General features: G+C 41.8%; 4 protein-coding genes and 1 non-coding gene across 8 annotated transcripts; 2 read left to right on the top strand and 3 right to left on the bottom strand.

The window, feature by feature from the left end:
- The first annotated feature begins 6,748 nt into the window (after positions 1-6,748).
- Positions 6,749-9,696, top strand: LOC103446198 (urease accessory protein G). The gene is made up of 6 exons (XM_008385269.4): positions 6,749-7,122; positions 7,612-7,672; positions 7,879-8,080; positions 8,353-8,474; positions 8,610-8,714; positions 9,314-9,696. The coding sequence occupies exons 1-6, from the start codon at positions 6,854-6,856 to the stop codon at positions 9,395-9,397; spliced, it is 843 nt and encodes a 280-aa protein (XP_008383491.3). The 5' UTR covers positions 6,749-6,853; the 3' UTR covers positions 9,398-9,696.
- A 364-nt stretch (positions 9,697-10,060) lies between these two features.
- On the top strand, positions 10,061-12,646 carry LOC103446201 (uncharacterized protein At4g18257-like). The gene is made up of 3 exons (XM_008385274.4): positions 10,061-10,844; positions 11,197-11,517; positions 12,266-12,646. Exons 1-3 carry the CDS (start codon positions 10,564-10,566, stop codon positions 12,426-12,428), a joined length of 765 nt encoding a protein of 254 aa, XP_008383496.3. The 5' UTR covers positions 10,061-10,563; the 3' UTR covers positions 12,429-12,646.
- A 299-nt stretch (positions 12,647-12,945) lies between these two features.
- Positions 12,946-13,018, bottom strand: TRNAR-ACG (transfer RNA arginine (anticodon ACG)). Its single transcript has one exon. It is a non-coding gene; the product is annotated as a tRNA-Arg (tRNA).
- A 1,142-nt stretch (positions 13,019-14,160) lies between these two features.
- Positions 14,161-17,272, bottom strand: LOC103446200 (uncharacterized protein At2g34460, chloroplastic). 2 transcript variants are annotated; one of them, XM_008385273.4, is made up of 6 exons: positions 17,113-17,272; positions 15,854-16,213; positions 15,573-15,785; positions 15,336-15,455; positions 14,534-14,806; positions 14,161-14,422 (listed from the first exon to the last, which is right to left on the bottom strand). In XM_008385273.4, exons 2-6 carry the CDS (start codon positions 16,202-16,204, stop codon positions 14,258-14,260), a joined length of 1,122 nt encoding a protein of 373 aa, XP_008383495.3. In that variant the 5' UTR covers positions 16,205-16,213; positions 17,113-17,272; the 3' UTR covers positions 14,161-14,257. The 2 variants fall into 2 exon arrangements, with proteins under 2 accessions (XP_008383495.3, XP_017190813.3); XM_017335324.3 differs by lacking the exon at positions 17,113-17,272 and having other exon boundaries at positions 15,882-16,118.
- LOC103412403 (DNA replication licensing factor MCM3-like) lies at positions 16,111-27,332 on the bottom strand. Of its 3 annotated transcripts, XR_011572022.1 has the most exons (19): positions 27,139-27,332; positions 26,953-27,050; positions 26,623-26,831; positions 26,213-26,343; positions 25,894-26,132; positions 25,558-25,794; positions 25,248-25,402; positions 24,953-25,161; positions 19,263-19,425; positions 18,980-19,182; positions 18,697-18,756; positions 18,522-18,611; positions 18,210-18,358; positions 18,039-18,098; positions 17,799-17,867; positions 17,543-17,684; positions 17,287-17,383; positions 17,113-17,160; positions 16,111-16,213 (listed from the first exon to the last, which is right to left on the bottom strand). XR_011572022.1 is itself a non-coding variant. In XM_029110255.2 (18 exons), exons 1-17 carry the CDS (start codon positions 27,202-27,204, stop codon positions 17,324-17,326), a joined length of 2,340 nt encoding a protein of 779 aa, XP_028966088.2. In that variant the 5' UTR covers positions 27,205-27,332; the 3' UTR covers positions 16,996-17,160; positions 17,287-17,323. The 3 variants fall into 3 exon arrangements, 2 of the variants coding, with proteins under 2 accessions (XP_028966087.2, XP_028966088.2); XM_029110255.2 differs by lacking the exon at positions 16,111-16,213 and having other exon boundaries at positions 16,996-17,160; XM_029110254.2 differs by lacking the exon at positions 16,111-16,213 and having other exon boundaries at positions 16,762-17,383.
- Positions 27,333-27,550: the final 218 nt, after the last annotated feature.

Raw genomic sequence — 27,550 nt, forward strand, 5'->3', positions numbered from 1 at the left:
GGGAGTCTGGCTCTCGAGATTCGGAGGACGGTGCCTCTTCGATTTTGAAGCAAGCAATCTTATTGGGAGTGTTTTCTCGAATGTGAGTAAAGGTTGGGCATGTTTGCTAGTCTACCTTGCCACGAAGCACAGAGGTTGACACACAGGGACTTTCCAATTATCCAGCAGTGGTACTGTTCCTTTACAGTTGTGGGTAATAATATGGTAGCTAGACCTTCAAAATTTATGTGTCTAAACTTTTGTTAGTGCTGTTTCTTTGCTATTCTTTTACCTTTCTTGGTCAGAGCGATGTAGTGGGAGCTGCAAGCTTCACGTGCTCAACTTTGGCAGAGAACTTTGGCAAAGTTATTTGTGGTACCCATGAGCTATTGTTGCGTGTGGGAAGTGGGTGATTGAACAGTAAGATTCATGTGCTTTCTACTTCACCAGAAGTCTTCGACAGAATGCCCATAATTTCTGCAAAGCTGAGTGTGCGTGTGACAGGTGCTGACAAGGCTAGAAAAGTAGGTGCCTCTTCGATTTCTGAGATCGGCCCTCGTGGTCTCTGAGCAGCCCATCTTTTGAGAAAGCGAGCGCCTCTTCGATTGATTCGGAGAACGATGCCTCATCGATTTTTGAGAAAGCAATCATGCTGGGGGTCTGGCTCTCGAGATTCGGGGAGCAGTGTCTCTTCGATTTTTGAGAAAGTAATCATGTTGGGAGTCTGGCTCTCGAGATTCGGAGGGCGGTGCCTCTTCGATTTTGGAGCAAGCAATCTTGTTGGGAGTGTTTTCTCGAATGTGAGTAAAGGTTTGGCATGTTTGCTAGTCTACCTTGCCACGAAGCACAGAGGTTGACACACAGGGACTTTCCAATTATCCAGCAATGGTACTGTTCCTTTACCCTCTCTTCGATTTTTAAGAAAGTAGTCATGTTGGGAGTCTGGCTCTCGAGATTCGGAGGACGGTGCCTCTTCGATTTTGGAGCAAGCAATCTTATTGGGAGTGTTTTCTCAAATGTGAGTAAAGGTTGGGCATGTTTGCTAGTCTACCTTGCCACGAAGCACAGAGGTTGACACACAGGGACTTTCCAATTATCCAGCAGTGGTACTGTTCCTTTACCCTTGTGGGTAATAATATGGTAGCTAGACCTTCAAAATTTATGGGTCTAAACTTTGTTAGTGCTGTTTCTTTGCTATTCTTTTACCCTTCTTGGTCAGAGCGATGTAGTGGGAGCTGCAAGCTTCACGTGCTCAACTTTGGCAGAGAACTTTGGCAAAGTTATCTGTGGTACCCATGAGCTATTGTTGCGTGTGAGAAGTGGGTGATTGAACAGTAAGATTCATGTGTTTTCTACTTCCCCAGAAGTCTTTGACAGAATGCCCATAATTTCCGCAAAACTGAGTGTGCGTGTGACAGGTGCTGACAAGGCTGGAAAAGGCTGGAAAAGTAGGTGCCTCTTCGATTTCTGAGATCGGCCCTCGTGGTCTCTGGGGAGCCCAGCTTTTGAGAAAGCGAGCGCCTCTTCGATTTTTGAGATCGGCCTTCGTGGTCTTTGAGCAGCCCAACTTTTGAGAAAGCAAACGCCTCTTCGATTTCTGAGATCAACCCTCGTGATCTCTAAGCTGCCCAGCTTTTGAGAAAGCAAACGCCTCTTCGATTTCTGAGCAGGCGCCTCTTCGATTTCTGAAGCTTCGTCGAGTGCAGATTTTTATAGGGGCTGGCATTAAGTTCCAAAGCACACTTGAATCTCCACCAGTAGAAGCTTCATTCTTGCACTTCTAAGATCTTGATTTGTCCGACCTCTTCTCTCTTCAACACCTTTGAAAATGTCTGGCCCCTCCGACCGTCGTTTTGACTTGAACCTTGTTGAAGAGGCAGCCCCGCCTTCTCCAGACAACATATGGCGCCCATCCTTCGTCTCCCCTACTGGTCCTCTTACCGTTGGGGATTCCGTGATGAAGAATGATATGACCGCTGCGGTGGTGGCCAGGAACCTTCTCACTCCCAAAGATAACAGACTACTTTCCAAACGGTCTGATGAGTTAGCTGTTAAGGATTCGCTGGCTCTCAGTGTTCAGTGTGCAGGTTCTGTGTCTAATATGGCCCAACGCCTATTTGCTCGAACCCGCCAAGTTGAATCATTGGCGGCTGAAGTGATGAGTCTCAAACAGGAGATTAGAGGGCTCAAGCATGAGAATAAACAGTTGCACCGGCTCGCACATGACTATGCTACAAACATGAAGAGGAAGCTTGACCAGATGAAGGAAACTGATGGTCAGGTTTTACTTGATCATCAGAGATTTGTGGGTTTGTTCCAAAGGCATTTATTGCCTTCGTCTTCTGGGGCTGTACCGCGTAATGAAGCTCCAAATGATCAACCTCTGATGCCTCCTCCTTCTAGGGTTCTGTCCAGTACTGAGGCTCCAAATGATCCCCCTCCGGTGCCTTCTCTTTCTGGGGCTCTACCGACTGCTGAGACTTCTCCTAAGCAACCTTTGTGAAGGCTCCCTCTTGTGTGCTTATTTTGACTCATGTATATGTACATATTTGTAGCTTATCGGGGATATCAATAAATAAGCTTTCCTTCATTTCAACGTATTGTGTTAAATACACCAAAGCCTTCTTCGCTAAGTTCTTTGAATTTTCTTTTGTTAAAGCTTGTATGTTGAAGCTTTCTGAGTGGAGCATGTAGGTTGGGGTAGTGTTCCCTTAATTTCCCGAGTGAGGAAAACTTCTCGGTTGGAGACTTGGAAAATCCAAGTCACTGAGTGGGATCGGCTATATAAATCTTAGAACGCCATTGTGCTCGATCCTGTGTCATGTCCTTCGTTAGATCTAAGTACTCTAAGTCTTTTCTTAGAGTCTCTTCCAAAGTTTTCCTAGGTCTTCCTCTACCCCTTCGGCCCTGAACCTCTGTCCCATAGTCGCATCTTCTAATCGGAACGTCAGTAGGCCTTCTTTGCACATGTCCAAACCACCGTAACCGATTTTCTCTCATCTTTCCTTCAATTTCGGCTACTCCTACTTTACCCCGGATATCCTCATTCCTAATCTTATCATTTCTCGTGTGCCCACACATCCAACGAAGCATCCTCATCTCCGCTACACTCATTTTGTGTACGTGTTGATGTTTCACCGCCCAACATTCTGTGCCATACAGCATCGCCGGCCTTATTGCCGTCCTATAAAATTTTCCCTTGAGCTTCAGTGGCATACGGCGGTCACACAACACGCCGGATGCACTCTTCCACTTCATCCATCCAGCTTGTATTCTATGGTTGAGATCTCCATCTAATTCTCCGTTCTTTTGCAAGATAGATCCTAGGTAACGAAAACGGTCGCTCTTTGGTATTTCTTGATCTCCGATCCTCACCCCTAACTCGTTTTGGCCTCCATTTGCACTGAACTTGCACTCCATATATTCTGTCTTTGATCGGCTTAGGCGAAGACCTTTAGATTCCAACACTTCTCTCCAAAGGTTAAGCTTTGCATTTACCCCTTCCTGAGTTTCATCTATCAACACTATATCGTCTGCGAAAAGCATACACCAAGGAATATCATCTTGAATATGTCGTGTTAACTCATCCATTACCAACGCAAAAAGGTAAGGACTTAAGGATGAGCCTTGATGTAATCCTACAGTTATGGGAAAGCTTTCGGTTTGTCCTTCATGAGTTCTTACGGCAGTCTTTGCTCCTTCATACATATCCTTTATAGCTTGGATATATGCTACTCGTACTCCTTTCTTCTCTAAAATCCTCCAAAGAATGTCTCTTGGGACCCTATCATACGCTTTTTCCAAATCTATAAAGACCATGTGTAAATCCTTTTTCCCATCTCTATATCTTTCCATCAATCTTCGTAAGAGATAGATTGCCTCCATGGTTGAGCGCCCTGGCATGAACCCAAATTGGTTGTCCGAAACCCGTGTCTCTTGCCTCAATCTATGCTCAATGACTCTCTCCCAGAGCTTCATTGTATGACTCATTAGCTTAATACCCCTATAGTTCATGCAATTTTGTACGTCGCCCTTATTCTTGTAGATAGGCACCAAAGTGCTCATTCGCCACTCATTTGGCATCTTCTTCGTTTTCAAAATCCTATTGAAAAGGTCAGTGAGCCATGTTATACCTGTCTCTCCCAAAAGTTTCCACACTTCGATTGGTATATCGTCTGGGCCTATTGCTTTTTTATGCTTCATCTTCTTCAAAGCTACAACCACTTCTTCCTTCCGGATTCGACGATAAAAAGAGTAGTTTCTACACTCTTCTGAGTTACTCAACTCCCCTAAAGAAGCACTCATTTCATGTCCTTCATTGAAAAGATTATGAAAATAACCTCTCCATCTGTCTTTAACCGCGTTCTCTGTAGCAAGAACATTTCCATCCTCATCCTTGATGCACCTCACTTGGTTTAGGTCCCTTGTCTTCTTTTCCCTTGCTCTAGATAGTTTATAGATATCCAACTCTCCTTCTTTGGTATCTAGTCGTTTATACATATCGTCGTAAGCCGCTAACTTAGCTTCTCTGACAGCTTTCTTCGCCTCTTGCTTCGCTTTTCTATACCTTTCACCATTTTCATCAGTCCTCTCCTTGTATAAGGCTTTACAACATTCCTTCTTAGCCTTCACCTTTGTTTGTACCTCCTCATTCCACCACCAAGATTCCTTTTGGTGTGGGGCAAAGCCCTTGGACTCTCCTAATACCTCTTTTGCTACTTTTCGGATACAACTAGCCATGGAATCCCACATTTGGCTAGCTTCCCCCTCTCTATCCCACACACATTGGGTGATTACCTTCTCTTTGAAAATGGCTTGTTTTTCTTCTTTTAGATTCCACCATCTAGTCCTTGGGCACTTCCAAGTCTTGTTCTTTTGTCTTACTCTTTTGATATGTACATCCATCACCAACAAGCGATGTTGATTAGCCACGCTCTCTCCTGGTATAACTTTGCAATCCTTACAAGTTATACGATCCCCTTTCCTCATTAGAAGAAAATCTATTTGTGTTTTTGACGACCCACTCTTGTAGGTGATCACATGTTCTTCTCTCTTCTTAAAGAAGGTGTTGGCTAAGAAGAGATCATATGCCATTGCAAAATCCAAGATAGCTTCCCCATCCTCGTTTCTCTCCCCAAAACCATGGCCACCATGAAAACCTCCATAGTTGCCTGTCTCCCTGCCCACGTGTCCATTTAAATCTCCTCCTATAAATAACTTCTCCGTCTGAGCAATTCCTTGCACCAAGTCTCCAAGATCTTCCCAAAATTTCTCCTTCGAACTCGTATCCAACCCTACTTGAGGTGCGTACGCACTAATCACATTGATAAGTTCTTGTCCTATTACAATCTTGATTGCCATGATTCTATCTCCTACCCTCTTGACATCTACAACATCTTGTACCAAGGTCTTGTCCACGATGATGCCAACACCGTTTCTCGTTCTATTTGTGCCCGAATACCAAAGTTTAAACCCTGAGTTTTCTAGATCCTTTGCCTTACTACCAACCCACTTAGTTTCTTGTAGGCACATAATATTTATCCTTCTCCTCACCATAACTTCCACTACTTCCATAGATTTTCCCGTTAAGGTTCCTATATTCCACGTTCCTAAACGCATTTTGCTCTCTTGAACTCTACCCTTCTGTCCTAGCTTCTTCACCCTCCCCCGTCTAATAGGATCAAAGTACTTCTTTTGTGTGTCCCGGGTAAAGTTGATAGGAGCATATGCTCCCAAACAACTTTGAGTGGAGTCGTTCGAAAAGAAGTTTCTATGGCCCCCTTGCTCATTTAACACTGCATCCGGGTGCCGATGGAGATACAGCGACCCTTGCTCACTTATCACTGTGCTCAGGCCACACAGCGCGCCACTTACGGGTGACGCCCTAGCTTTAGCGCGATTTTGTTCTGGATTCATTTTCATAAGGATTCGACGTGATCATGGAGTGCCGGCTGTCGACTACCTGACGCCCTCCCCCTCCTCCTTTATCCGGGCTCCTCCATTATTTCCTGCGAAACACACCCAAATGACAACAAAATATGCTCCTAAGTTCATCAACAAGTAAGCTTTCTAGAAACCCGTGTTGCATGAAACCCTTAGCGGCCCTTATTTATAATTTCAGTGGAGAAAACTTATTACTAATTCGTTGGACATGAAACAAATTCCTGCAATATGAGACAAAAAGCTTCCATATCAGTGTCTATTTAGAAGAGATAGCAATAAGGGTTTCTAGCAAGCTGACTTGTTAGTTTTAATAATTTCTGCAAGTAGCCAACTCTCAGATAATGGTTCAAACAAGCAAACATATAAGCCGAAAACCTATGCTGAAATTATAAGTGAGGGCTGATAAGGGTTTCTAGCAAGCTAACTCGTTGATGAACTCGAGAGAATATTTTGCTGTTATTTGGGTGGGTTTTGTTGGAAATAATGGAGAAGTGCATTGGTGTGCCAGTTTTGGAGTTATGGGGTGTAGAGATAAAAACACTAATGTGTATTTTATTTTCTTTTCTTATTCTTATTTATTTAAGGGTAAACTTGGAAGTTTGGTAAATAAAACTTGTTAGTTGGGTGTAGAGATAAGATAACTGGGAAAAAATAAAATTTTATGAGAGGAATTTTGATTTCAATAAAATTTAGAAAAATGAACGAAAAGTCCAAAAAAACTTTAATTTTAATGAAAAATGACAAATAAATAGTATCAAATAAGATAAAAATGTAATTTTTCGTTAGAAGTAATATTTACTTAAAAGTTAAAACTCCCATAAAATTCCCCAAACTGTGTGTACCCACCCAAACCAACCAGATTCCCCATCCTTTCTCCCTCCTCTCTTGACACACAGGGGCACAGTAGAACTTCTGCAGACTGTAGTGATCGATGGCTGACCACCACCATGATCATCATGACCATGACCATGACCATCATCACCACCATGATCATGATCATAGCCATGGGAGTTCAGCTGCAACGAATTCATGGGTGGGCGCAGATGGGAAGGTGTACCATAGCCACGATGGGTTGGCGCCACACTCACACGAACCCATATACTCTCCTGGCTACTTCAGCAGAAGAGCTCCACCTCTCCTCTCCAGGAATTTCAATGAAAGGGCTTTCACCATTGGCATTGGTGGACCTGTTGGTACTGGGTAAGTTGGGTAATTTTTGACATTTTTGAAAATATTTTCACATTCATCAATTGCATCGTTAGATTAAAAAGACTAGAAATGATGTAAAGATTGGCACTTTGTTTTTAGGGAAGTGAATTCCGCGCTCCCCCTTTCGCCTTTTGCATTTCGCTATGTTTTTCTAGCCATTGGATTGAATAAATTGAAGGAGAATCTAAATGATAGCACGAAAGGAGGATTGCGGGAGGTGAAAAGGGGAGCGCGGAAATCCCTCTTCGTTGGGGGAAGTGAAGAGTGACACAATTTAACTTTGGATAACTTTGTGATACAATCGAAATGATAGAAAATTGTTGCAGCATAACTATTTATAAATTTGTTTGATTTCTTCTGAATGATTTCGGATTTTTTGTGATTTGCCTGGTTTAGTTTTCGTAGTTTTGAATACCAATTTGCTAGCATAAGTCTTACTGGTTACTGAGAGTTGATGAAATGCTGCTTCACGACATACAGGAAAACTGCTTTGATGCTCGCTCTGTGTACACTTTTGCGTGACAAGTACAGTCTTGCTGCAGTAAGTAACTTTTCTTGCGACGAACAATTCAAAAGATTCAATCTTTTGTCTTTATGATGTCCTAAATACTTCAAAAAACTGTTTAGCTTTCTACTAAATTGCGTTGAGCTTCACATAGTAACTGTTAAAGTCTACGAAAGACCTTTAACACCCGTGTTTCAAGTTGATTGAGGCAAGTCTAAAGATATTAAGCGTAACAATTGCAGGTGACAAATGATATATTCACAAAAGAGGATGGTGAGTTCTTGGTGAAGCATGGAGCACTTCCTGAAGAAAGAATACGTGCTGTGGAAACTGGGGGCTGCCCACATGCTGCAATTCGTGAAGACATCAGTATTAACCTTGGCCCTCTTGAGGAGCTTTCTAACTTGTACAAGACCGACATACTGCTTTGTGAATCAGGCGGAGGTATTTTCTAGAAACAGTTAAATGACTATTACAGATGATTGATACTCATGTTGGAATTGCACTTGAGCTTGAATGAATTTATGGAGCCATCTGGAGTTTGGTATTGATTTGAGAAAATGTAGCTTGATCAATGGAAAATGTTCAAAATTTTAGTTCGGACGAAAATGCTCATTGTAAAGTTTGCATAAATGGAGGAATTTGTATGTCAATGATAACAAGTGGTTGAATTGAGCTTTTATTAACATTATCCAATCGAATTTGTGTGAATGCAGATAATTTAGCCGCGAACTTCAGCAGGGAACTGGCCGACTATATTATTTACATTATAGATGTCTCTGCTGGTGATAAAATTCCACGAAAAGGTGGCCCTGGAATCACTCAGGCTGACCTTCTGGTATATTCTTATTCGTTGCTGATTTTGAGGATACCATTTCTATCTAGTGTCTACCCATCAATCGTGTCATTCCAATTTCAGAAATGAAATCATCAGGGATCGATATGTGAATGACTTGATAACATTTGATTGTAGGTGATAAACAAGACTGATCTTGCAGCAGCGGTTGGAGCTGATTTGGCAGTGATGGAGCGTGATGCACTTCGAATGCGAGATGGAGGGCCTTTTGTCTTTGCTCAGGTTGGTTGCTCGTATCATCACATGCGTTCACTACTGTTTTTGCATTGTAAACATGTTGTGAGCTTGGTATTTGGGATTCTCATGTTAGGAAATGCACAACTGCACTAATTTGTTTTATTAACATTAAAATTGGTCAACACAAAATAAAAAACCTGTATTTTCTCAATTTTGGAAGGACCATAATCTGTGATTACATATCCTCGACACTATTAACCCTGTCCCCGTTCCCCAATCATGTCAAGAATGTTTTGTTGTGCCAGGAAGGTGATTCTTGAATGATTTGTCATTAACATGCAGTGAGCTGATATTTTTGCTTCTCATATTTGGAGATGCACAACTGCACCAACATGTTTTGTTAACATAAAATTGGCTCAACATGAAATCAAAAAGCTGTATCTGCTTATTTTTGGAATGAACATAATCTATGATTACATATTCTCGTCACAAGCAAGACACTATTAACCATGTCTCCATTCCCCAATCATGTCAGGAATGTTTCGTTGTGCCAGGAAGGCGATTCTTGAATGATTTGTCGTTATAGGCACGATATTGAACTTTCATGTACATGACTTACATGCCTGTGAACCCTATATATGCAGGTGAAGCACGGAAAAGGAGTAGAGGAAATCGTGAACCACATATTACAGGCTTGGGAAGTAGCAACGGGGAAGAAGCGCCACTGAATCCGTCTTCGATGAGGTTCTGCGTCTTTTTTTGGTATTTCCCCGCTACATCTAAACCTCGACGAACAAATGTGACTTGAATTTTCGGTCTCTTTTCATCGGACGTAGATGTTTTGACCCTTCGTTGCCTTCATCTCTTCAGTCCAGTTATAAATGGAACAAGAAAGCTCCTTTGCTACCATGTCTCTCAGTTGAACTGTATGTCTTCAAGGCAGTCACTTTATTGAGCTGTTTTTGTCTAATAGGGGTGATTTTCGGACTAATCGGATAAATAAAACAAAGTTTCACATCCCTCTTAATTTTCGGCCGTTGGATCAACGAATTGAAGAAACTTAATGGCCAAAAACTAACACAGGTACTTGTAGGAGGCAAAAAAGCGTATGCGAATAGTGCTATTTTTTTATTTAAAATAAATTGTAAGAAATTTTTTACAAGTAAACTTTTTGGCCAAAATGGTCTCTAAGATTTGCATAACTCTTTACTTTGCTCTCTAAGATTTGAAATCAATAGAAATGGTCATTGAGATTGTCCATCATCAATCATTTTGGTCATTTCATAAAAAATCTCCATTAAATAAGATTAAATGACAAAAATACCCTTAGTTTTTTGTCAAATCATTTTGGCTTATTGTTTGTTAAATTGAGGGTAGTTTTATCATTTTAATCCTTATTTAACATAATTTTTGTGGAATGACCAAAATGATTGATGGTAAACAATCTCAAGGACTACTCCTATTGATTTCAAATCTCAGAGACCAAAGTGAGGAGTTATGCAAATCTCAAGGATCATTTTGGTTAAAAAAAAAAAAAAAAAAAAAACTAATGAAAATGGTTTGAAAATTTTGAGTTTTAATCAAAATGACAAAAAATGTTGTAAGTAAATAGTATCATGAGTGATTTTTTAGACTAAAAATATCCATTTCGTTACGATTGTTTCGTTAAAACTCTAAAAAAAAATTGTGAGAAAGGAAAAGAAATAAGAACAAATAGGTCCTGAATGGGCCGGGCCACACCGTCGCGGTGGAGTCCATTACCAATTTACTACTGCCCGCCCGAGTGAAGAAACGAAATTCTGCGAAGCCGATCAAATCAAATTCAAACAGAGGAGGAAGAAAACAGAAATCTCCAGTTTACCACCAACAATTTCGATCCTGAAATTGCAGAAAAATGGCGGAGGAGGAGGAGCCGAAGAAGAGAAGGGTGGTGGTGGAATCCCTCGGATGGCTGACGGAGTCCTCAATTATGCCGAAGAAGCACCGCGCCATCGGCGGCGTCGGAGCCTCCTCAATCATGGAGCTCAAGGCCCAACTCTATCAGTCCCAAGAAGAATCCAAGAAGTCCAAAGAACTCGCCGGCTCAGACATCGAGTTCCATCGGGCCAAGAAGAGAATTACCGCACACGACGCCTTCTCCGCCAAGAACTCCGGCGTCGACGCCCGGGCCCACAAGTACGTATTTTCTTTCTTTTTCCCCAATTTTCTTCTGGGTTTAATTTCAATTTACTTAATTGTGTTGTTTTGTTGGATTGGTGTAATTTATGGGTTAGGTTTCCTTTTGGTAATTTAGGGTTCTTGGTGTTCTCTAATTCCAAATTAAGAGTATTTTAGATGCTGTTTAGTGATATGATGAGATTTTTGAGCTCTCTGTTTTGGGAAGTTTGCGGATTTGTTTTTATTAAACACTTTGACTTGCCCATCTCATCATTGATCTAGGAAACATTTCAATTGATGTTCAATTATCTCTAGGGCTTAGTTAGGATTTCTGCTAAATTCAATTGTGTTTTTGTTGATTTAAATTCAGGGACAAGCTTGAGCTAAAAGCAGTGAAGGATGGATCGGCAAGCTATGCAGCGTTGGAGAAGAAGGCCGCATTGTACGATAAGCTAGCGAGGGGTGAGCTATCGGATGAAGAAGATAAAGAAAAGTATTGTGTGGATTTTTACGGCAAGAGAGTTGAGCATGACGAACCGCAGCAGACTCAGCACCATGATTCACCTGCTGTAATATCTCCGGAGAATCAAGATGGAGAGAACAATGCTTCTACGCTGTTTAGCACGAAACCTTTGGGGCTTGGGCGAGCGGATGCGACAGTGGACAATGATATTCACAAGCGTTTTGTGAGGTAAAAGTTTCAAATTATTTCGGTATAAGTTATAAGTATACATGCTGTACAGACCGTTTAGTTAACTAATCACAATCAGATAATGATAAAGCGTTTATCTCGAGTGAACTTTTGTTAGTGTTATTCTTTCAGTGTTACCATATTCTATGCAAGTCTGGGTACTTAACATTTAGCCACAGTGATTTCGTGTTGCCGCTGTTACTCTTCTAAGCCTCTAAGGTGAAGTAGTTGAGCTGAGACTCATATTTGGGCTGGGGGTTGGTAGTAGAGCTATGGATGAGTTGCTTAAGCTTTTTGACCTATTCTTGATTTGCAATCCTGCTTTTAAATTTCCGTTTGCTCTATATAGGACTGCCGATCTATTCTGTTAATTTTCGACTAAGTCCTGTACAACGTCTTGAGTGCCGGACTATAGATAGGAAGATGCTCTTACGGGAAATGAGCTAAATAAAGCATAAAAAGAATAAATGACTAAACGAGTGTATTTTTAGAACTATGCTTTCGTGACAAAAACTAGTAATCTATTTCATCAATAAATGAAAAAAGGGTTTGGATTCGGGTTTTTCTTCTTCTCCTCTTTCTATATTATTTGTTTGGTTATAGTTTCTCCATTTACGCAGGATGTTTCTTATTACTTGATTCTAGTCTTTCGTCGTCCTGGCCCCAGATACTTATTGCTCGAGTGAAATCTCTATGCTCCTGGCAGCAGTCATCTCATGATTTCTGGTCTTGTGTTCCTTTTCTTCAGGGAAGTACACGAAGAAGCAAATCAAGCGAGAGAGAAGGCATCTGAGCTCAAACTGCGCAGGGAAGAGCAAGCAGCTGCTCGTCGTGAGAAGTTAAAACAGGCTTATATACGGAAACAGTTAGAGAGACTTAAAGCAGCATCAAGTAATAAGGAACAGACATGATAAACAGCAGGAGGCAATGACCGCAATAGCCATCACGAATCCTGCTGTTCGCTTCAGGGTTCATTTTTGAAGTAAAGAAACAAGTTCAGCCGATTGACGCTAACCAAGTGGCTCCGTTTGCAGTTTCTTCATGTTTGTATTGTCCATGGAGGCACAGAACAATAGCATTTGACATGTATTCCTTGCTTGAGCAATCAAAAAAGTGTATTTATTAGTCTTTTTCCGACGTTTCGTATGTTTGTGAAAATTATTGGTTGGAGTCGAACATTTAATATGATCGTGTAAGAAATTGCAAAATTACAAAAAACAGAAGTTAATAGTAAAAAGTCAGAAGCGGGATTCGAACCCACACCCTCTTTCGAAAACCAGAACTTGAGTCTGGCGATCGAACCCAAAATGTCAGAAGTGAATTTAGAACACTTGGCCATCCTGACTGATTGTTACGACATTCCAAACTTAGCTATAAGGCAGTGCATTCAAAATAACAATTAAACGAAAGGAAAAAGAAAAGAAAGATCGACTCTGCTGGGGATCGAACCCAGAATCTCTGGTTTCGTAGACCAGCGCCTTATCCATTGGGCCACAGAGTCGTTTGTTGGTGCTTGGGGTTTGTTTTCATACTTACGCTTGTACATCATAAAAGCCCAATGTCAAGTATCATCCAAGGTGGGCTTGAAAGATTCGACTCTCCAGCCTCTGGGACAGCATTGTGAGCGAATCATGAATTTTAACGAGAATATAATTGTGGCCGTATCCTGAACTTATCACTCACTGCTATGACACTACTACGTAATTTATTTCTTTGGCTCCTCTCACTCATGTGGGTCTCAATTTTGAAAGGCCCAAGTTCTAGTGGGCTTCAATTCTGAAAGGCCCAACTTGGAGAGCAATCCAACGACCTCAAAATATTGAACAATACGTGGACAGCACATGGAGCACAAAGCTCAAACTCTCACATGTATGCCACTAAAATTAATGCAAATATTCCAAGCAATTGTCTGGAAAGAGATTATATTCCCCTAATCTTGCATTTTTAAACACAGCCCACACCACTCCCAAATCATTTTGCTTGCTGTTAAAGCAACATAATCCGACACGTGTCGGGCTCCCATTCGCTCAATTCCTTAATCCCCTCCCTATAAAACCCACTTAAGCTTCTTCATTTTCCTCAAACCAAAAACATTAGCACACTTTCTTCTACTTGTGACTTGAGAAGTAGTGTTCAGATTCAGAAGAAGAAGAAAAAACAATATGGAGGTTTGCAAATTGGCCATGGTTTTCACCATCTGCACGATTGTTCTTGTGAGCTTCTCGTCGTTCGGAGCTGCTGAAGATGTTGGTGTTCCTGCACCTGCACCGATGGAGAGCGCGGCGGCCCCTCTAGGTGCTCCTGCTGCTGCACTAGGGGCCATGGCTTCTTTGCTGGCTTTCTTCTTTTAAACTTGTTCATTTATATTCCCCATCTTATTCTTTTCTTGCTTATTTTCTTTTGGAAGTGATGTTCAATATCTTTATTAATAGCTAAATTTGATTTCATGTTGAAAATGTTGTATGCGTAGTTGCGCAGTCTGCAAGACAAATATCTTCGCCATTTCTCATGTTTTGAGAATGACCATAGTTTTTATCTATGCTCTTCGAAGTGAACGCCACATCCTCTGGTGGCGATAATCATAAACGGAGGACGTGGTCACAAGCGAGGTTGATGGAACAGGAAAGGCAAGAACCATGGTGGTCAGTTTCAAGAATTATTTATAATTTAGTGAAAATTGGAATAGTGCTATTGCTCTTGACAACAATGTAATCTGATACGAAATTCAGTGAGTGAACGATCACCGTTGCTTGATGGAACCGAAAAGATCCTCAAACGAACGCTTGGGTGCATCAGGCCGCGAAACTATCTCCACAACCTTGTAGGACGCTTCAGGATTCGCTAATGCCTCTACAGCTACTTCTGCTACCAGATCTCTAGAGATGCTGCCTTCCGAAAGTGTGTCCTATCAAGAGAGATAAAGAGAACAACAATTAGGTTAAAGCAACTCAGGTTTTTGCGCTTAACACGATTAAATGGGGAAAAATTTCACAAAGTGTGACATGAATTGTGTTACCTCTGGCTCCATTACAAGGTTTCCGGTTGGAGGGTCGTTTTTCAACCCACCGGGCCTTATAATCGTGTAGTTTATACCAGACTTCCTGATATAGTTCTCTGCCTGAAGCTTTGCTATTAAGGTGAGTCCAAAAACATTAAGAAATATGTAAGCTGGGTTGAGAATCTGCCCCATTGCTGCTCCATTGACCAAGATGGAACTCACAAGAATAAACCGGTTCACACCAAGTTTACGGCATGCTTCAACGAGATTCACTGTGCCAAAATTATCGACCTGCACTGAAATCAACCTTTTTTAGACACAAAAGCATGTTCGAATTACGAATGTCCCTTCCATTACAACCTACACTAAAAGTATCCTTTTCTAGACAGCAAAACCTGCACTAAAAGTATGATTTCGTTTCCTAATCAATGACCGGATAAGGGATGTTTCTCCTTCCGTTGATAGCCAGAGGCTAAGCTCCAGGATTTTAAACCATCAGTCATTTGCTAGAGTAAAGCTTAAACAAGAAGCAACCTAAAGATCGAACTTAATCAAACACCAGTCGAAAATCAACAATATAGAAGTAGAAGTGGCGTTAATATGTCAGAGAAACGGACTATTAATCAACATTCAACACCAATACCTTCTCCAACTTAATCACCTTCACAGCTTGCAGGTGTAGGGTTCTATACAAAAGGCCTCGATGCAATTTTTTGTTTTCCAGGTTTCCCATGTGGGACTTTTACAAATTTTTCAAGAAGTTGCTCCACTAAGTAATGAACAAAGATGTTAATTGCACAGATAAAAGAATCAAATTGACCTTCCATGGAGCAAACACATCCCATCCAAAGCTAAATCCAGTGGCACAAATCACAGCATCTGAATCATCGCATATCGCTTCTGCTAACTTAGCAGAACCATCTGTCACATCTGCCTTCACCTGCAAACAAACACAAGAGATTGTTTCATCGAAAACCCAACAAATTAAACATTCCCCAAAACAAAACAAAACAAACCCAATTGAGTAACCAGCACTTGAAATTCCGAAGAAACTCACAATTTGAAGAGCTGCGTTGTCTGAGGGAAGGCTAGCTTTCGCTTTCTCCAAGTTCCGAACTCCGGCTTTAACTGAGAAACCCTTGGCCAGCAGCTGCTCAACAATCCGTTTACCTGTATTTCCAGTGGCACCAGCCACAAATACTTTCTTCTTCCCAATCACATTGGTTTCAGTTGTCTCTGTAACTTCCTCGGTAATTTCACCCCCTTCCATCTAAATAGAGATTAACATGTTAATAGTTAAAAACTAATATTAACGGCATTTGAGAGAGAGAAAGAGACCTGGGTGGACTTCAGGATGGGGAAGGACCTGGCGTTGTAGGAAGAGAAGGAAATCAGAGAGAAGGGTTCGGCGGTGGTTGTTGCGGTGGTGGTGGTGTGGGAAAGAGGAGGGAGTAGGTGGTGAGTGCAGAGACGTAGAGGAGGGTTTCTGAGAATGAGAGGCAGAGGAGCTGCCATTTGCTTTATCTTGCTCCCTTTCTTGTCCTCCAAGTCCAACCAACACAGTCCCTCTCCTGTCTTGACTTCCCATTTGCTGTTGTGGGACTGTGGGGTCGGGTGCTTCCACATCATTGTTTTTCTACGAATCCGGATCCTCGCCGGATTCTCTTTGTGAGGATTCCGAGAATTCATCAATTATGTCTGTTCATCGTACATTGTGTGATTAGAAATTATTTTAAATTTTTTTATTTAAAATTAAATACAAACAGTACTTAATAAAAACTGACTGCACAATATACAATGAACGAATATATTTCCAAATCCCCAAGATCTTTACCAAAAGGATCCGGAGAGGATCCTGTTGGTTTTTCTACGGCCCTTTCCTATCTTGTTGGGGTTTTTCTTTTGGAGGGGTTTTTCTTTTCTTTCCTAACTAGAATGGTAATAATCATGTTTTCATCACTAAATTAATATATAAAAAATTATGAGACGAGAAAGGGAATTCAAATTTGGATGAGATGCTTCGATTGATGTTCATTATATTGTTGAACAATTAGAGAGCAACTTATATAGTACAATATAATGCCTTGTGCTATTATACAACGTCATATGTATAAAGTTTACAAAGATCATTAGCATGGAGAACCATGTCAGCTAATACACCCGTGTCATGTAAATTCTTCTCCAGATTTGTAGTGTTTTTCTATGCTCCTTGCACCAATGCAGTCAGCGCTTACATGCAATATAAATTTTCCAATCTTTTCCATAATTTTTATAAAAAATGTCATACAAATGACGTAATCAGTATCTCTACCCAAGCTTCTCCCACGCGATAGCCAAGTTTTTCTTTTTGTTTGAGTTTGGTAAGGCATGAATGGGTTACTAAGGACGTGTTTTTTTTCCTGGGCCCTGAGAGGCTAAGCCCATGTTTTCAGTTTCAGTGGTACGATCCGACGTGAGCTTTTAACCACAGTTCTTAAAAATAGACTACGCAAATAACACACATGACATTAATGAAAATCTGCTTCTTAATTCCAGGTCTAAGAACCACAGACAAGAAGAACCACGAGGCCACCACCGGAAGTAAATTCAGTATTCACCTCCATCGATGCGTGACGGGTCCGATCTGTTGCCAAATTCTGCTCTCCCTGAAATTCAAGACTTGGCTATAATCGTATAAAACTGTCCTGTTTTTTGAAGAACTAAAGCTGGCCAAGTAGCTTGGATGTGAAGCAAATCCGTCTCCGCTGTGAAGCTATAGCAACATACATTACCTTGCATTACAAGTTGCCGGCGATCCTTTACAAACTCTCACGATATTATGAACACTGTTCCACCATCTACCATCACTATGTTTCTCCTTCGGAGTTCCTGAAGATTATCAAGTTCGCTGTTATTATTTACCCTTCATGCGCAAAGATACTAGCTCGAAAATTTATGAAGGAAGCAACTAAAAAGTCGATGATTCTAGCACAGATGATTGGTAGATGCTCGTACAGTATGTCTTCCGTGAATTTAACGAAAATTTACCTCTAATAGGAAGGTTATCTCTGTCCTTGAGTAAGGAACACTTGCTCCGTCGTTGACAGCATTCTCTAAGGCCTCAACGGATATGCTTTCCGAGCGCTGTACTGTCCGTACTTGATTTAAAACATCAGTAAGTGCTTTTAACCTGTAGGTGCAGAAGGAAAAAAGAAATTGAATTGGCATTAGAAACAAATGGCTCAGATGTGAATTTAACAAAATAGAAAACAGGAGCACATTGGGTTGGTGATCTATGCAGAACCTTTCGGAAGAGTTATTAGTAGCAGCAGATTCAGTGCGAGGGTCAACATCCATGGGTTCAGTTGTTGAACTAGCACATGAAAAACACAGGAAGAAGTTAAATGAATGTTTTGAATTTGACCGCACTACCAATACTATAAGTAAGGGAAAAGTGAAGGACTCATAGATTTTATGGGGTCTAGTTATCGACGGAGATTACATCAATTAGTACATGTAGGCAATTTCTGAAAAGTGAACTTACTCTTGATTATTAGTAGTACCATTGCCAGACCCATCATGTTGACCCGCGGAATGGTCAGCTCTGCGAAAATGAACACTATGATAAGAGAAAAGTGAAGGAAGAACTTTACAGTTTTTACAACATTGATAACATCAATTTATGTATACAGGCAATTTCTGGAAATACGCTTACCCTTCCTGACCTGCGGAATGGTTAGGTCTGCCATTCCTCTCCAATTCTCGCTCTCTTTCTTGCTCCCGCTCCTCCATGTCAGTCAACTCTTTGTGATATATTGCAAAATTTAAAACTTTAAGAGCAGCGTCAACATCAGACTTTGAAACCTGTGAAGGCAGATTTATCATTACTTTGAGGTTGATGAACGTTGCGATTGACAGAACACTTAAGCTGATGAAGCAACCATAGTTTTGATTTCCGCAATAAATGAAAGAGCAGAATGAACTAGTCCCGTCAGATCTTTATTAATCATTACAGTTAACAAGGTACCTTTCTGCTCAACTTTAATTTTGCATGAGCAGTTGAGAGACGAATGATGGTTTCTAAAGTTCTGGCTGTAATTGGAAGTGTTCCTCCAGTCTGAATAGCAAAAATAATATCAGATGATAATCAGAAAGTCATTGCATTGACCATGCCTAAATATACAATGATGACAAATGATGACCTTTGCATTTGAACTGGCATTTCTTAGTTCTGCATATGCTGTTGCAATTTGTTCAGAGGCCTGTTGGAAAAAAAACAGTTATTAGCTGTCAAACAGCCTCATAATGCAACGATGAGGTTAAGAAGACAAGTTCATAAAACTAACTGAAAAGGCTCTCCACAAGAAAGAGATTATATGGCAGATTGCAAAATAGGATTCGAAGGATAAGCAACCCAAATGACGTGACCAAGGGAAAACGCACATATTCATTGAGTAAATAAATGAACAAATAAAGCACCAGTACCTCATCAGTCAGATCAGGCTCAATCCTATTCTTTGCATAATGAATATACTTTTTAAGAAACTTGATTGTGAGCGTATCACGCTTCCGACCCCTATCGGTTTTTTTCCCATGTAGCATTCGGTTATACTTAACAAATACAGATGAGTCGTTATTAGTTTCATCTTCTCTTCCAAATGCCGAGCTCCCATCAAGCATTGCCTCACCTACACTTATAAGTTAATCAAACTTATTTTGTACTTCTCCAAGATAGTAAAACATAAACAGAAGATTACTGCTTTAGTACCTCCAGTTGCAGAACGATACCGATGCATGCGCAACACATGCTCTGAGACATGACGGTCAATGTCAGGATCCATTTGATCCAATACGATAAACAGTAAATCAAAACGAGAAAGCAGAGAGTCTGGAAGTCCAATATTCTTTGTTGGTGTCAACGAGCGATCATACTGCATGATTCATGCAAAACCAGCGTTACAAAAAATAATATTAATTACAACAACAACAACAACAAAGCCTTTTCCCACTAAGTGGGGTCGGCTATATGAATCCTAGAACGCCATTGCGCTCGGTTTTGTGTCATGTCCTCCGTTAGATCCAAGTACTCAAGTCTTTTCTTAGGGTCTCTTCCAAAGTTTTCCTAGGTCTTCCTCTACCCCTTCAGCCCTAAACCTCTGTCCCGTAGTCACATTTTCGAACCGGAGCGTCAGTAGGCCTTCTTTGCACATGTCCAAACCACCGGAACCGATTTTCTCTCATATTTCCTTCAATTTTGGCTACTCCTACTTTACCTCGGATATCCTCATTCCCAATCTTATCCTTTCTCGTGTGCCCATACATCCCATGAAGCATCCTCATCTCCGCTACACCCATTTTGTGTACGTGTTGATGCTTCACCGCCCAACATTCTGTGCCATACAACATCGCTGGCCTTATTGCCGTCCTATAAAATTTTCCCTTGAGCTTCAGTGGCCTACGACGGTCACACAACACGCCGGATGCACTCTTACACTTCATCCATCCAGCTTGTATTCTATGGTTGAGATCTCCATCTAATTCTCCGTTCTCTTGCAAGATAGATCCTAGGTAGCGAAAACGGTCACTTTTTGTGATCTTCGCTAGATTGCTCCGGTCATTAGTGTGGATAAGTATATAAATGGATAGAGATAGGAAAGCAATCACAAGATGTACGTGGTTCACCCAGATTGGCTACGTCCACGGAATAGCGGAGTTCTCATTAATTGTGAAGGGTTTACACAAGTACATAGGTTCAAGCTCTCCTTTAGTGAGTACAAGTGAATGATTTAGTACAAATGACATTAGGAAATATTGTGGGAGAATGATCTCGTAACCACGAAACTTCTAAGTACTGGAGTGTGGTATCGTCTTGACTTTCCTTATCTGTCTCATAGGTAGATGTGGCATCTTCTCTGGAAGTACTCTTCCTCCATCCAGGGGTGGTATCTGTAACTGGTGGAGATGCACAAGGTAATGTATCAATGTCACTTGAAGCTTACTTGTAGTTTCAGGCTTGGTCAAGCGCGATACAAACCATGTAGTAGGAGTCCCCCAAGTCGCCGAGCTAGGGGATCTGCTGAAAGGGGTGACAGACAAGGTAAGCAATCAGAGCTCCGGCTGATTGTTCACATTCTCCCTATCTTGCAGGCAGCATGAAGGATAAAGAGAAGAAAAATGAGAAGAGATGATATGGGATACTTTTGCTTTTGAAGAAGTAACTTTCCACAGGCTTATTCTTGAACTGGGCTGGAGGGTTTTCTGGTTTCCTCCAAAGATAAGGCCGACTGAAGAATTTGAGGGTCAAAACAAGTCCATCAAATCTAGAGTACGTTCGACCCTGCTGATATGGGATACTTTTGCTTTTGACAGAGTAATGGATGTATCGGTACGTGTGCTGTTACGCTTGTCTCCACATGCTTCCTTGTATCCTTCTCACTTGCCCTATCTGTTCCTCAGGTAGATGCGAGATCTTCCCTGGAAGCATAAGATGTTGAAGATGAGTACTCGAGAGCAATGCCAGGTAAGTAATCAGGTAAGGGGTTCCAGGCAGTCAGTTCCTGGCTGGAAGCTTGATTCCAAGTGCTGACTGATTGCTCTCTTTCTCCTTGTCTTGCAGGTAAGAACAAGGCCAAAGGAAAAGACAGGGAAAAAGCATGATATGGGATACTCTTGCTTTTAACCCTGATGATATGAGATATTCTTGCTCTAGTATAGCTTGTTTACAGAGGTATTATCGGGGGGAAAGAAAGCTGAATATTTCGAAAGGCTTCGTTGGGAGTGCCCTCTCAGATAAGAGGAAGGGTTGAGCATTTTTGCAGGTCTGCATGTCCGTTGGGGATGGAGGTCGACATATATAGGAGTCTCCCTAACATCAAGTAATAATGCTATTCCTTTACCCTGCTTGGTCATAGCACGGTAGTGGGAGCTGCCAGCTTCACAAGTTTTAACTCTGTCAGAGCACTTTGAAAAAGTGGTCTGTGGTATCTGGAAAGCTAATGTTGCGTGTGAAGATTACAGACAAGCTTTATCCAAGGAGATCCAGCTCTTGAAGTTGGGAAAGTGGTGCCTCTTCGGTTTTCGAACAAGCAATCCTGTCGGGGATCTGGCTCTCGAGATTCGGAGAACGATGCCTCTTCGATTTTTGAGAAAGCAATCCTACTGGGGGTCTGGCTCTCGAGATTCGGAGAGCGGTGTCTTCGATTTTTGAGAAAGTAATCATGTTGGGAGTCTGGCTCTCGAGATTCGGAGGGCGGTGCCTCTTCGATTTTGGAGCAAGCAATCTTGTTGGGAGTGTTTTCTCGAATGTGAGTAAAGGTTGGGCATGTTTGCTAGTCTACCTTGCCACGAAACACAGAGGTTGACACACAGGGACTTTCCAATTATCCAGCAGTGGTACTGTTCCTTTACCCTCTCTTCGATTTTTGAGAAAGTAATCATGTTAGGAGTTTGGCTCTCGAGATTCGGAGGGCGGTGCCTCTTCGATTTTGGAGCAAGCAATCTTGTTGGGAGTGTTTTCTCGAATGTGAGTAAAGGTTGGGCATGTTTGCTAGTCTACCTTGCCACGAAGCACAGAGGTTGACACACAGGGACTTTCCAATTATCCAGCCGTGGTACTGTTCCTTTACCCTCTCTTCGATTTTTGAGAAAGTAATCATGTTGGGAGTTTGGCTCTCGAGATTCGGAGGGCGGTGCCTCTTCGATTTTGGAGCAAGCAATCTTGTTGGGAGTGTTTTCTCGAATGTGAGTAAAGGTTGGGCATGTTTGCTAGTCTACCTTGCCACGAAGCACAGAGGTTGACACACCGGGACTTTCCAATTATCCAACAGTGGTACTGTTCCTTTACCCTTGTGGGTAATAATATAGTAGCTAGACCTTCAAAATTTATGTGTCTAAACTTTGTTAGTGTTGTTTCTTTGCTAATCTTTTACCCTTCTTGGTTAGAGCGATGTAGTGGGAGTTGCAAGCTTCACGTGTCTCAACTTTGTCAGAGAACTTTGGCAGAGTTATATGTGGTACCCATGAGCTACTGTTGCGTGTGGGAAGTGGGTGATTGAACAGTACGATTCATGTGCTTTCTACTTCGCCAGAAATCTTCGACAGAATGCCCATAATTTCCGCAAAGCTGAGTGTGCGTGTGACAGGTGCTGACAGGGCTGGAAAAGTAGGTGCCTCTTCGATTTCTGAGATCGGCCCTCGTGGTCTCTGAGCAGCTCAGCTTTTGAGAAAGCAAGCCTCTTCGATTTCTGAGATCGGCCTTCGTGGTCTTTGAGCAGCCCAGCTTTTGAAAAAGCACACGCCTCTTCGATTTCTGAGATCGACCCTCGTGGTCTCTGAGCAGCCCAGCTTTTGAGAAAACAAACGCCTCTTCGATTTCTGAGCAGGCGCCTCTTCGATTTCTGAAGCTTCATCGAGTGCAGATTTTTATAGGGGCTGACATTAAGTTCCAAAGCACACTTGAATATCCACCAGTAGAAGCTCCATTCTTGCACTTCTAAGATCTTGATTTGTCCGACCTCTTCTCTCTTCAACACCTTTGAAAATGTCTGGCCCCTCCGACCGTCGTTTTGACTTGAACCTTGTTGAAGAGGCAGCCCCGCCTTCTCCAGACAACATATGGCGCCCATCCTTCGTCTCCCCTACTGGTCCTCTTACCGTTGGGGATTCCGTGATGAAGAATGATATGACCGCTGCGGTAGTGGCCAGGAACCTTATCACTCCCAAAGATAACAGACTACTTTCCAAACGGTCTGATGAGTTGGCTGTTAAGGATTCTCTGGCTCTTAGTGTTCAGTGTGCAGGTTCTGTGTCTAATATGGCACAACGCCTATTTGCTCGAACCCGCCAAGTTGAATCATTGGCGGCTGAAGTGATGAGTCTCAAACAGGAGATTAGAGGGCTCAAGCATGAGAATAAACAGTTGCACCGGCTCGCACATGACTATGCTACAAACATGAAGAGGAAGCTTGACCAGATGAAGGAATCTGATGGTCAGGTTTTACTTGATCATCAGAGATTTGTGGGTTTGTTCCAAAGGCATTTATTGCCTTCGTCTTCTGGGGCTGTACCGCGTAATGAAGCTCCAAATGATCAACCTCCGATGCCTCCTCCTTCTAGGGTTCTGTCCAGTACTGAGGCTCCGAATGATCCCCCTCCGGTGCCTTCTCTTTCTGGGGCTCTACCGACTGCTGAGACTTCTCCTAAGCAACATTTGTGAAGGCTCCCTCTTGTTTGTTTATTTTGACTCAAGTATATGTACATATTTGTAACTTATCGGGGATATCAATAAATAAGCTTTGCTTCATTTCAACGTATTGTGTTAAATACACCAAAGCCTTCTTCGCTAAGTTCTTTGAATTTTCTTTTGTTGAAGCTTGTATATTGAAGCTTTGTGAGTGGAGCATGTAGGTTGAGGTAGTGTTCCCTTAATTTCCCGAGTGAGGAAAACTTCTCGGTTGGAGACTTGGAAAATCCAAGTCACTGAGTGGGATCGGCTATATGAATCTTAGAACGCCATTGTGTTCTGTCCTGTGTCATGTCCTCCGTTAGATCCAAGTACTCTAAGTCTTTTCTTAGGGTCTCTTCCAAAGTTTTCCTAGGTCTTCCTCTACCCCTTCGGCCCTGAACCTCTGTCCCATAGTCGCATCTTCTAATCGGAGCGTCAGTAGGCCTTCTTTGCACATGTCCAAACCACCGTAACTGATTTTCTCTCATCTTTCCTTCAATTTCGGCTACTCCTACTTTACCCCGGATATCCTCATTCCTAATCTTATCTTTTCTCGTGTGCCCACACATCCAACGAAGCATCCTCATCTCCGCTACACCCATTTTGTGTACGTGTTGATGCTTCACCGCCCAACATTCTGTGCCATACAACATTGCTGGCCTTATTGCCGTCCTATAAAATTTTCCCTTGAGCTTCAGTGGCATACGGCGGTCACACAACACGCCGGATGCACTCTTCCACTTCATCCATCCAGCTTGTATTCTATGGTTGAGATCTCCATCTAATTCTCCGTTCTTTTGCAAGATAGATCCTAGGTAACGAAAACGGTCGCTCTTTGGTATTTCTTGATCTCCGATCCTCACCCCTAACTTGTTTTGGCCTCCATTTGCACTGAACTTGCACTCCATATATTCTGTCTTTGATCGGCTTAGGCGAAGACCTTTAGATTCCAACACTTCTCTCCAAAGGTTAAGCTTTGCATTTACCCCTTCCTGAGTTTCATCTATCAACACTATATCGTCTGCGAAAAGCATACACCAAGGAATATCATCTTGAATATGTCCTGTTAACTCATCCATTACCAACGAAAAAAGGTAAGGACTTAAGGATGAGCCTTGATGTAATCCTACAGTTATGGGGAAGCTTTCGGTTTAAATAAATAAAACACGACAGTAAGAACAACAAACTGCGAATATGTAATTAAATGGTCGATGACCATTAGCTGTGTCACTTACAGAACCATATATGGGATTTGCAGCAGCCACCACACTGCACCGTGCATTGAGGGATGCATGGATACCAGCTTTGGCAATAGTTACAGTCTGCTGCTCCATAACTTCATGTATGGCAACACGATCTTGATCATTCATTTTGTCAAATTCATCAATACAGACAACACCACGATCAGCAAGAACCATCGCACCAGCTTCTAGCCTTCTCTCCCCTGATAACAGACAGATTAGTATCTTCCTGGTAATAACATCATATAATGCTAAAGTTGAACTGCATGAGATAGGAATACGTTATTACCTGTCTCTTGATCCGAAGTAACAGCAGCTGTCAAGCCAACACCAGAAGAACCCCGGCCTGTAGTTGATATTGCCAAGGGAGCAATGTTCATAATTGCTCTTAGAAGTTGAGATTTTGCAACAGACGGATCACCAACCATCATCATGTTAATGTCACTAAAAGAAAAGAAAAAGACATTGTTTGGTCAAGATTCTTTTTATGCTAGAGGACCACTTAGGCAGGGCCTTAGAGAACAATAAGGGCCAGATAGGTAAGCACAATTAGGACAGCAAAATATCCATCAAACAGAAAATGTTGAATCATAACTTACCCTCGTAAGTGAGTACCATTCTTTAAGTTCTTTTCCATTCCACCAAGCATTAGTAATATTACTGCTTTCTTTATCCATGAATGTCCATAAATAGAGGGTGCAATTGAATTCCCAAGCAGGTCAAACGTATCACTTCTTTCTGCTATCTTTTTTATGTTCTTTATGTCATCAGGACTGTAAATTGGTGCATTTGCTTCTTTGTTGAGCAGCGAAACATTGTTCGCTATGAGAACAGTCCTACACAACAAGGCCATTATGTCTAAGTATGAAACTAGAACAGATTATTGACAAGATAAACAAGGTAATAATTTATGCAGTTCTCATGGTTGAAGCTACCTGAATACTCCATTTACGCTTCCCTTGCTTTTACCAGGAAGAGCTTTGTATATCCCTACAATCGCAACACGGTCTCCTGGTTTGCATGAATCAACAAGGTCATCCTCAACTATGACATCCACTGTCCGCGGAAGCTGACCAGGAGCAGAGTTCTCAGGAACTTCTTGCATGGATAAAGTTTGATGGTCTTTGTATTTGCACAGTCCGTACTCAGTCACCAACAAGTTACCATTTTCATCCTGTGGCAATATATTTTCGTAAAAAATCCCTTCCCTGACAATATAAAAAGATACAATTAAAGTAAAAAACTTGAGATTACCCTTGTAGGATAAACTGATCCTGTAGGCAAACCCATGTTGGATGTAATGTCTCGGTATTCTCGAGAGGTGAAGTTTCCAGTAGTAGGGCAGAAGTGAACACTCTTAACAACTTTTGGCCTCACAAGTGAACCTACAAATGAGTCAGTTACCGGGTTAGACTCATCCACGACTAACATTTTCAACAAAACCAAACATTGATGCAGTTCATTAGCTGAATTGAAAACTAAGCAAAGGAAGAATCTTAGGGTTTAAGATTTTCTAGTCCAAATCAACAAACTAACCTCGAATTTCATAAAATCTTTCCTTTTTTTATAACATTTTTCTCAAATTTTAATCAAGAATGATCATTTCCGAGACGTGAATCGAGCATGAAATTAAAGCAGAAGAAGGCAGGGGAGGAAGAATGTACATTTGGTGACAATGCCTTGGACGCAGACCATGGAACCAATGTACTCGGAGAGGAGATCTCTCGGTGTGACACGGCGCGAGACAAAAGCGCCTTCAAACCCCACCAGAAGTTGTTCTCCTTGCTTCAGGTACCTCGGGTCGATCCTGTTGGCGATTTCAGTGGCCGCGTCGTTGAAGGATTGCATATAATCACTTGGATTTCTCAGGATCCTGCAAATTGAAAATCGAAGTCGAAACTAAACTAGGATTCTTCCGAAATTAATTTGGGGATAGTAGAAATTGAGCAAAGCTAGGGAAGTGAGTGTTTGGTTGCTGAGAAAAGTGGATGAACCTGGAACCAATGTCACCGTAGGAGTGGAGATCGGAGATGTCGACAATGAGGCGGCGGCGGTTGTGGTTGAGGACGGCCTTGATTTCGTCCATGTATATCTGCGCAACACTTTAGCTAGTTAGAGAGAGAAAGCGAGAGAGTTAAAGTGAGAGAGAGAGAGAGAGAGAGAGAGAGAGGAGGCCATACGCCATCTTCCAAGAAAGCAAGGAGATCTCGCCGGTGAACTGCCCTAACTTCTTCGCTGACGTCCATTTTGTATTCTGCAAGAAGAGAAGAGAAGGTCGGAGACGACGGCAACTGAGAGTTCGAGAGAGTGAGCAACTGCTCAGTGCTATCGCATCCCCTTTGTTCTGTCTAGGGTTGGCGGGAAAATGGGGGACCTTTCTCCTTCCTTCGGCGCCAATATCATCCTATCCCCTGCGACGCTGTCGTTTCCTTTTTCTTTTGAAATATTTTTTATTTATAATATACCTGGAATATAAAGTTTAATTAAAAGTAATAGCACTTTAATCAAAAGTTGAAAAGTAACAGATGTTTAATTTAGAAATATTTAAAATGAGGCATCTAATTCTAATTAACTGTAAAAAATATTTTGTCA

Source organism: Malus domestica, chromosome 10, assembly GCF_042453785.1.
Source record: "Malus domestica chromosome 10, GDT2T_hap1".
NCBI classification, from domain to species: Eukaryota; Viridiplantae; Streptophyta; class Magnoliopsida; order Rosales; family Rosaceae; genus Malus; species Malus domestica.

Excerpts from the sequence above, each read along its gene's own strand:
- LOC103446198 (XM_008385269.4), top strand. The coding sequence starts at position 6,854 with ATGGCTGACCACCACCATGATCATCATGACCATGACCATGACCATCAT. Across the intron at positions 8,081-8,352 it reads GCTTTGTGAATCAGGCGGAG|ATAATTTAGCCGCGAACTTC; the intron begins GTATTTTCTAGA and ends GTGTGAATGCAG. Across the intron at positions 8,715-9,313 it reads GGCCTTTTGTCTTTGCTCAG|GTGAAGCACGGAAAAGGAGT; the intron begins GTTGGTTGCTCG and ends CTATATATGCAG.
- LOC103446201 (XM_008385274.4), top strand. The coding sequence starts at position 10,564 with ATGGCGGAGGAGGAGGAGCCGAAGAAGAGAAGGGTGGTGGTGGAATCC. Across the intron at positions 10,845-11,196 it reads GTCGACGCCCGGGCCCACAA|GGACAAGCTTGAGCTAAAAG; the intron begins GTACGTATTTTC and ends ATTTAAATTCAG. Across the intron at positions 11,518-12,265 it reads ATTCACAAGCGTTTTGTGAG|GGAAGTACACGAAGAAGCAA; the intron begins GTAAAAGTTTCA and ends CCTTTTCTTCAG.
- LOC103446200 (XM_008385273.4), bottom strand. The coding sequence starts at position 16,204 with ATGAATTCTCGGAATCCTCACAAAGAGAATCCGGCGAGGATCCGGATT. Across the intron at positions 14,807-15,335 it reads ATGTGTTTGCTCCATGGAAG|GTCGATAATTTTGGCACAGT; the intron begins GTCAATTTGATT and ends ATTTCAGTGCAG. Across the intron at positions 14,423-14,533 it reads ACCTTGTAATGGAGCCAGAG|GACACACTTTCGGAAGGCAG; the intron begins GTAACACAATTC and ends CTCTCTTGATAG.
- LOC103412403 (XM_029110254.2), bottom strand. The coding sequence starts at position 27,204 with ATGGACGTCAGCGAAGAAGTTAGGGCAGTTCACCGGCGAGATCTCCTT. Across the intron at positions 26,832-26,952 it reads TACGGTGACATTGGTTCCAG|GATCCTGAGAAATCCAAGTG; the intron begins GTTCATCCACTT and ends TTCAATTTGCAG. Across the intron at positions 25,403-25,557 it reads AATGGTACTCACTTACGAGG|TGACATTAACATGATGATGG; the intron begins GTAAGTTATGAT and ends CTTTTCTTTTAG.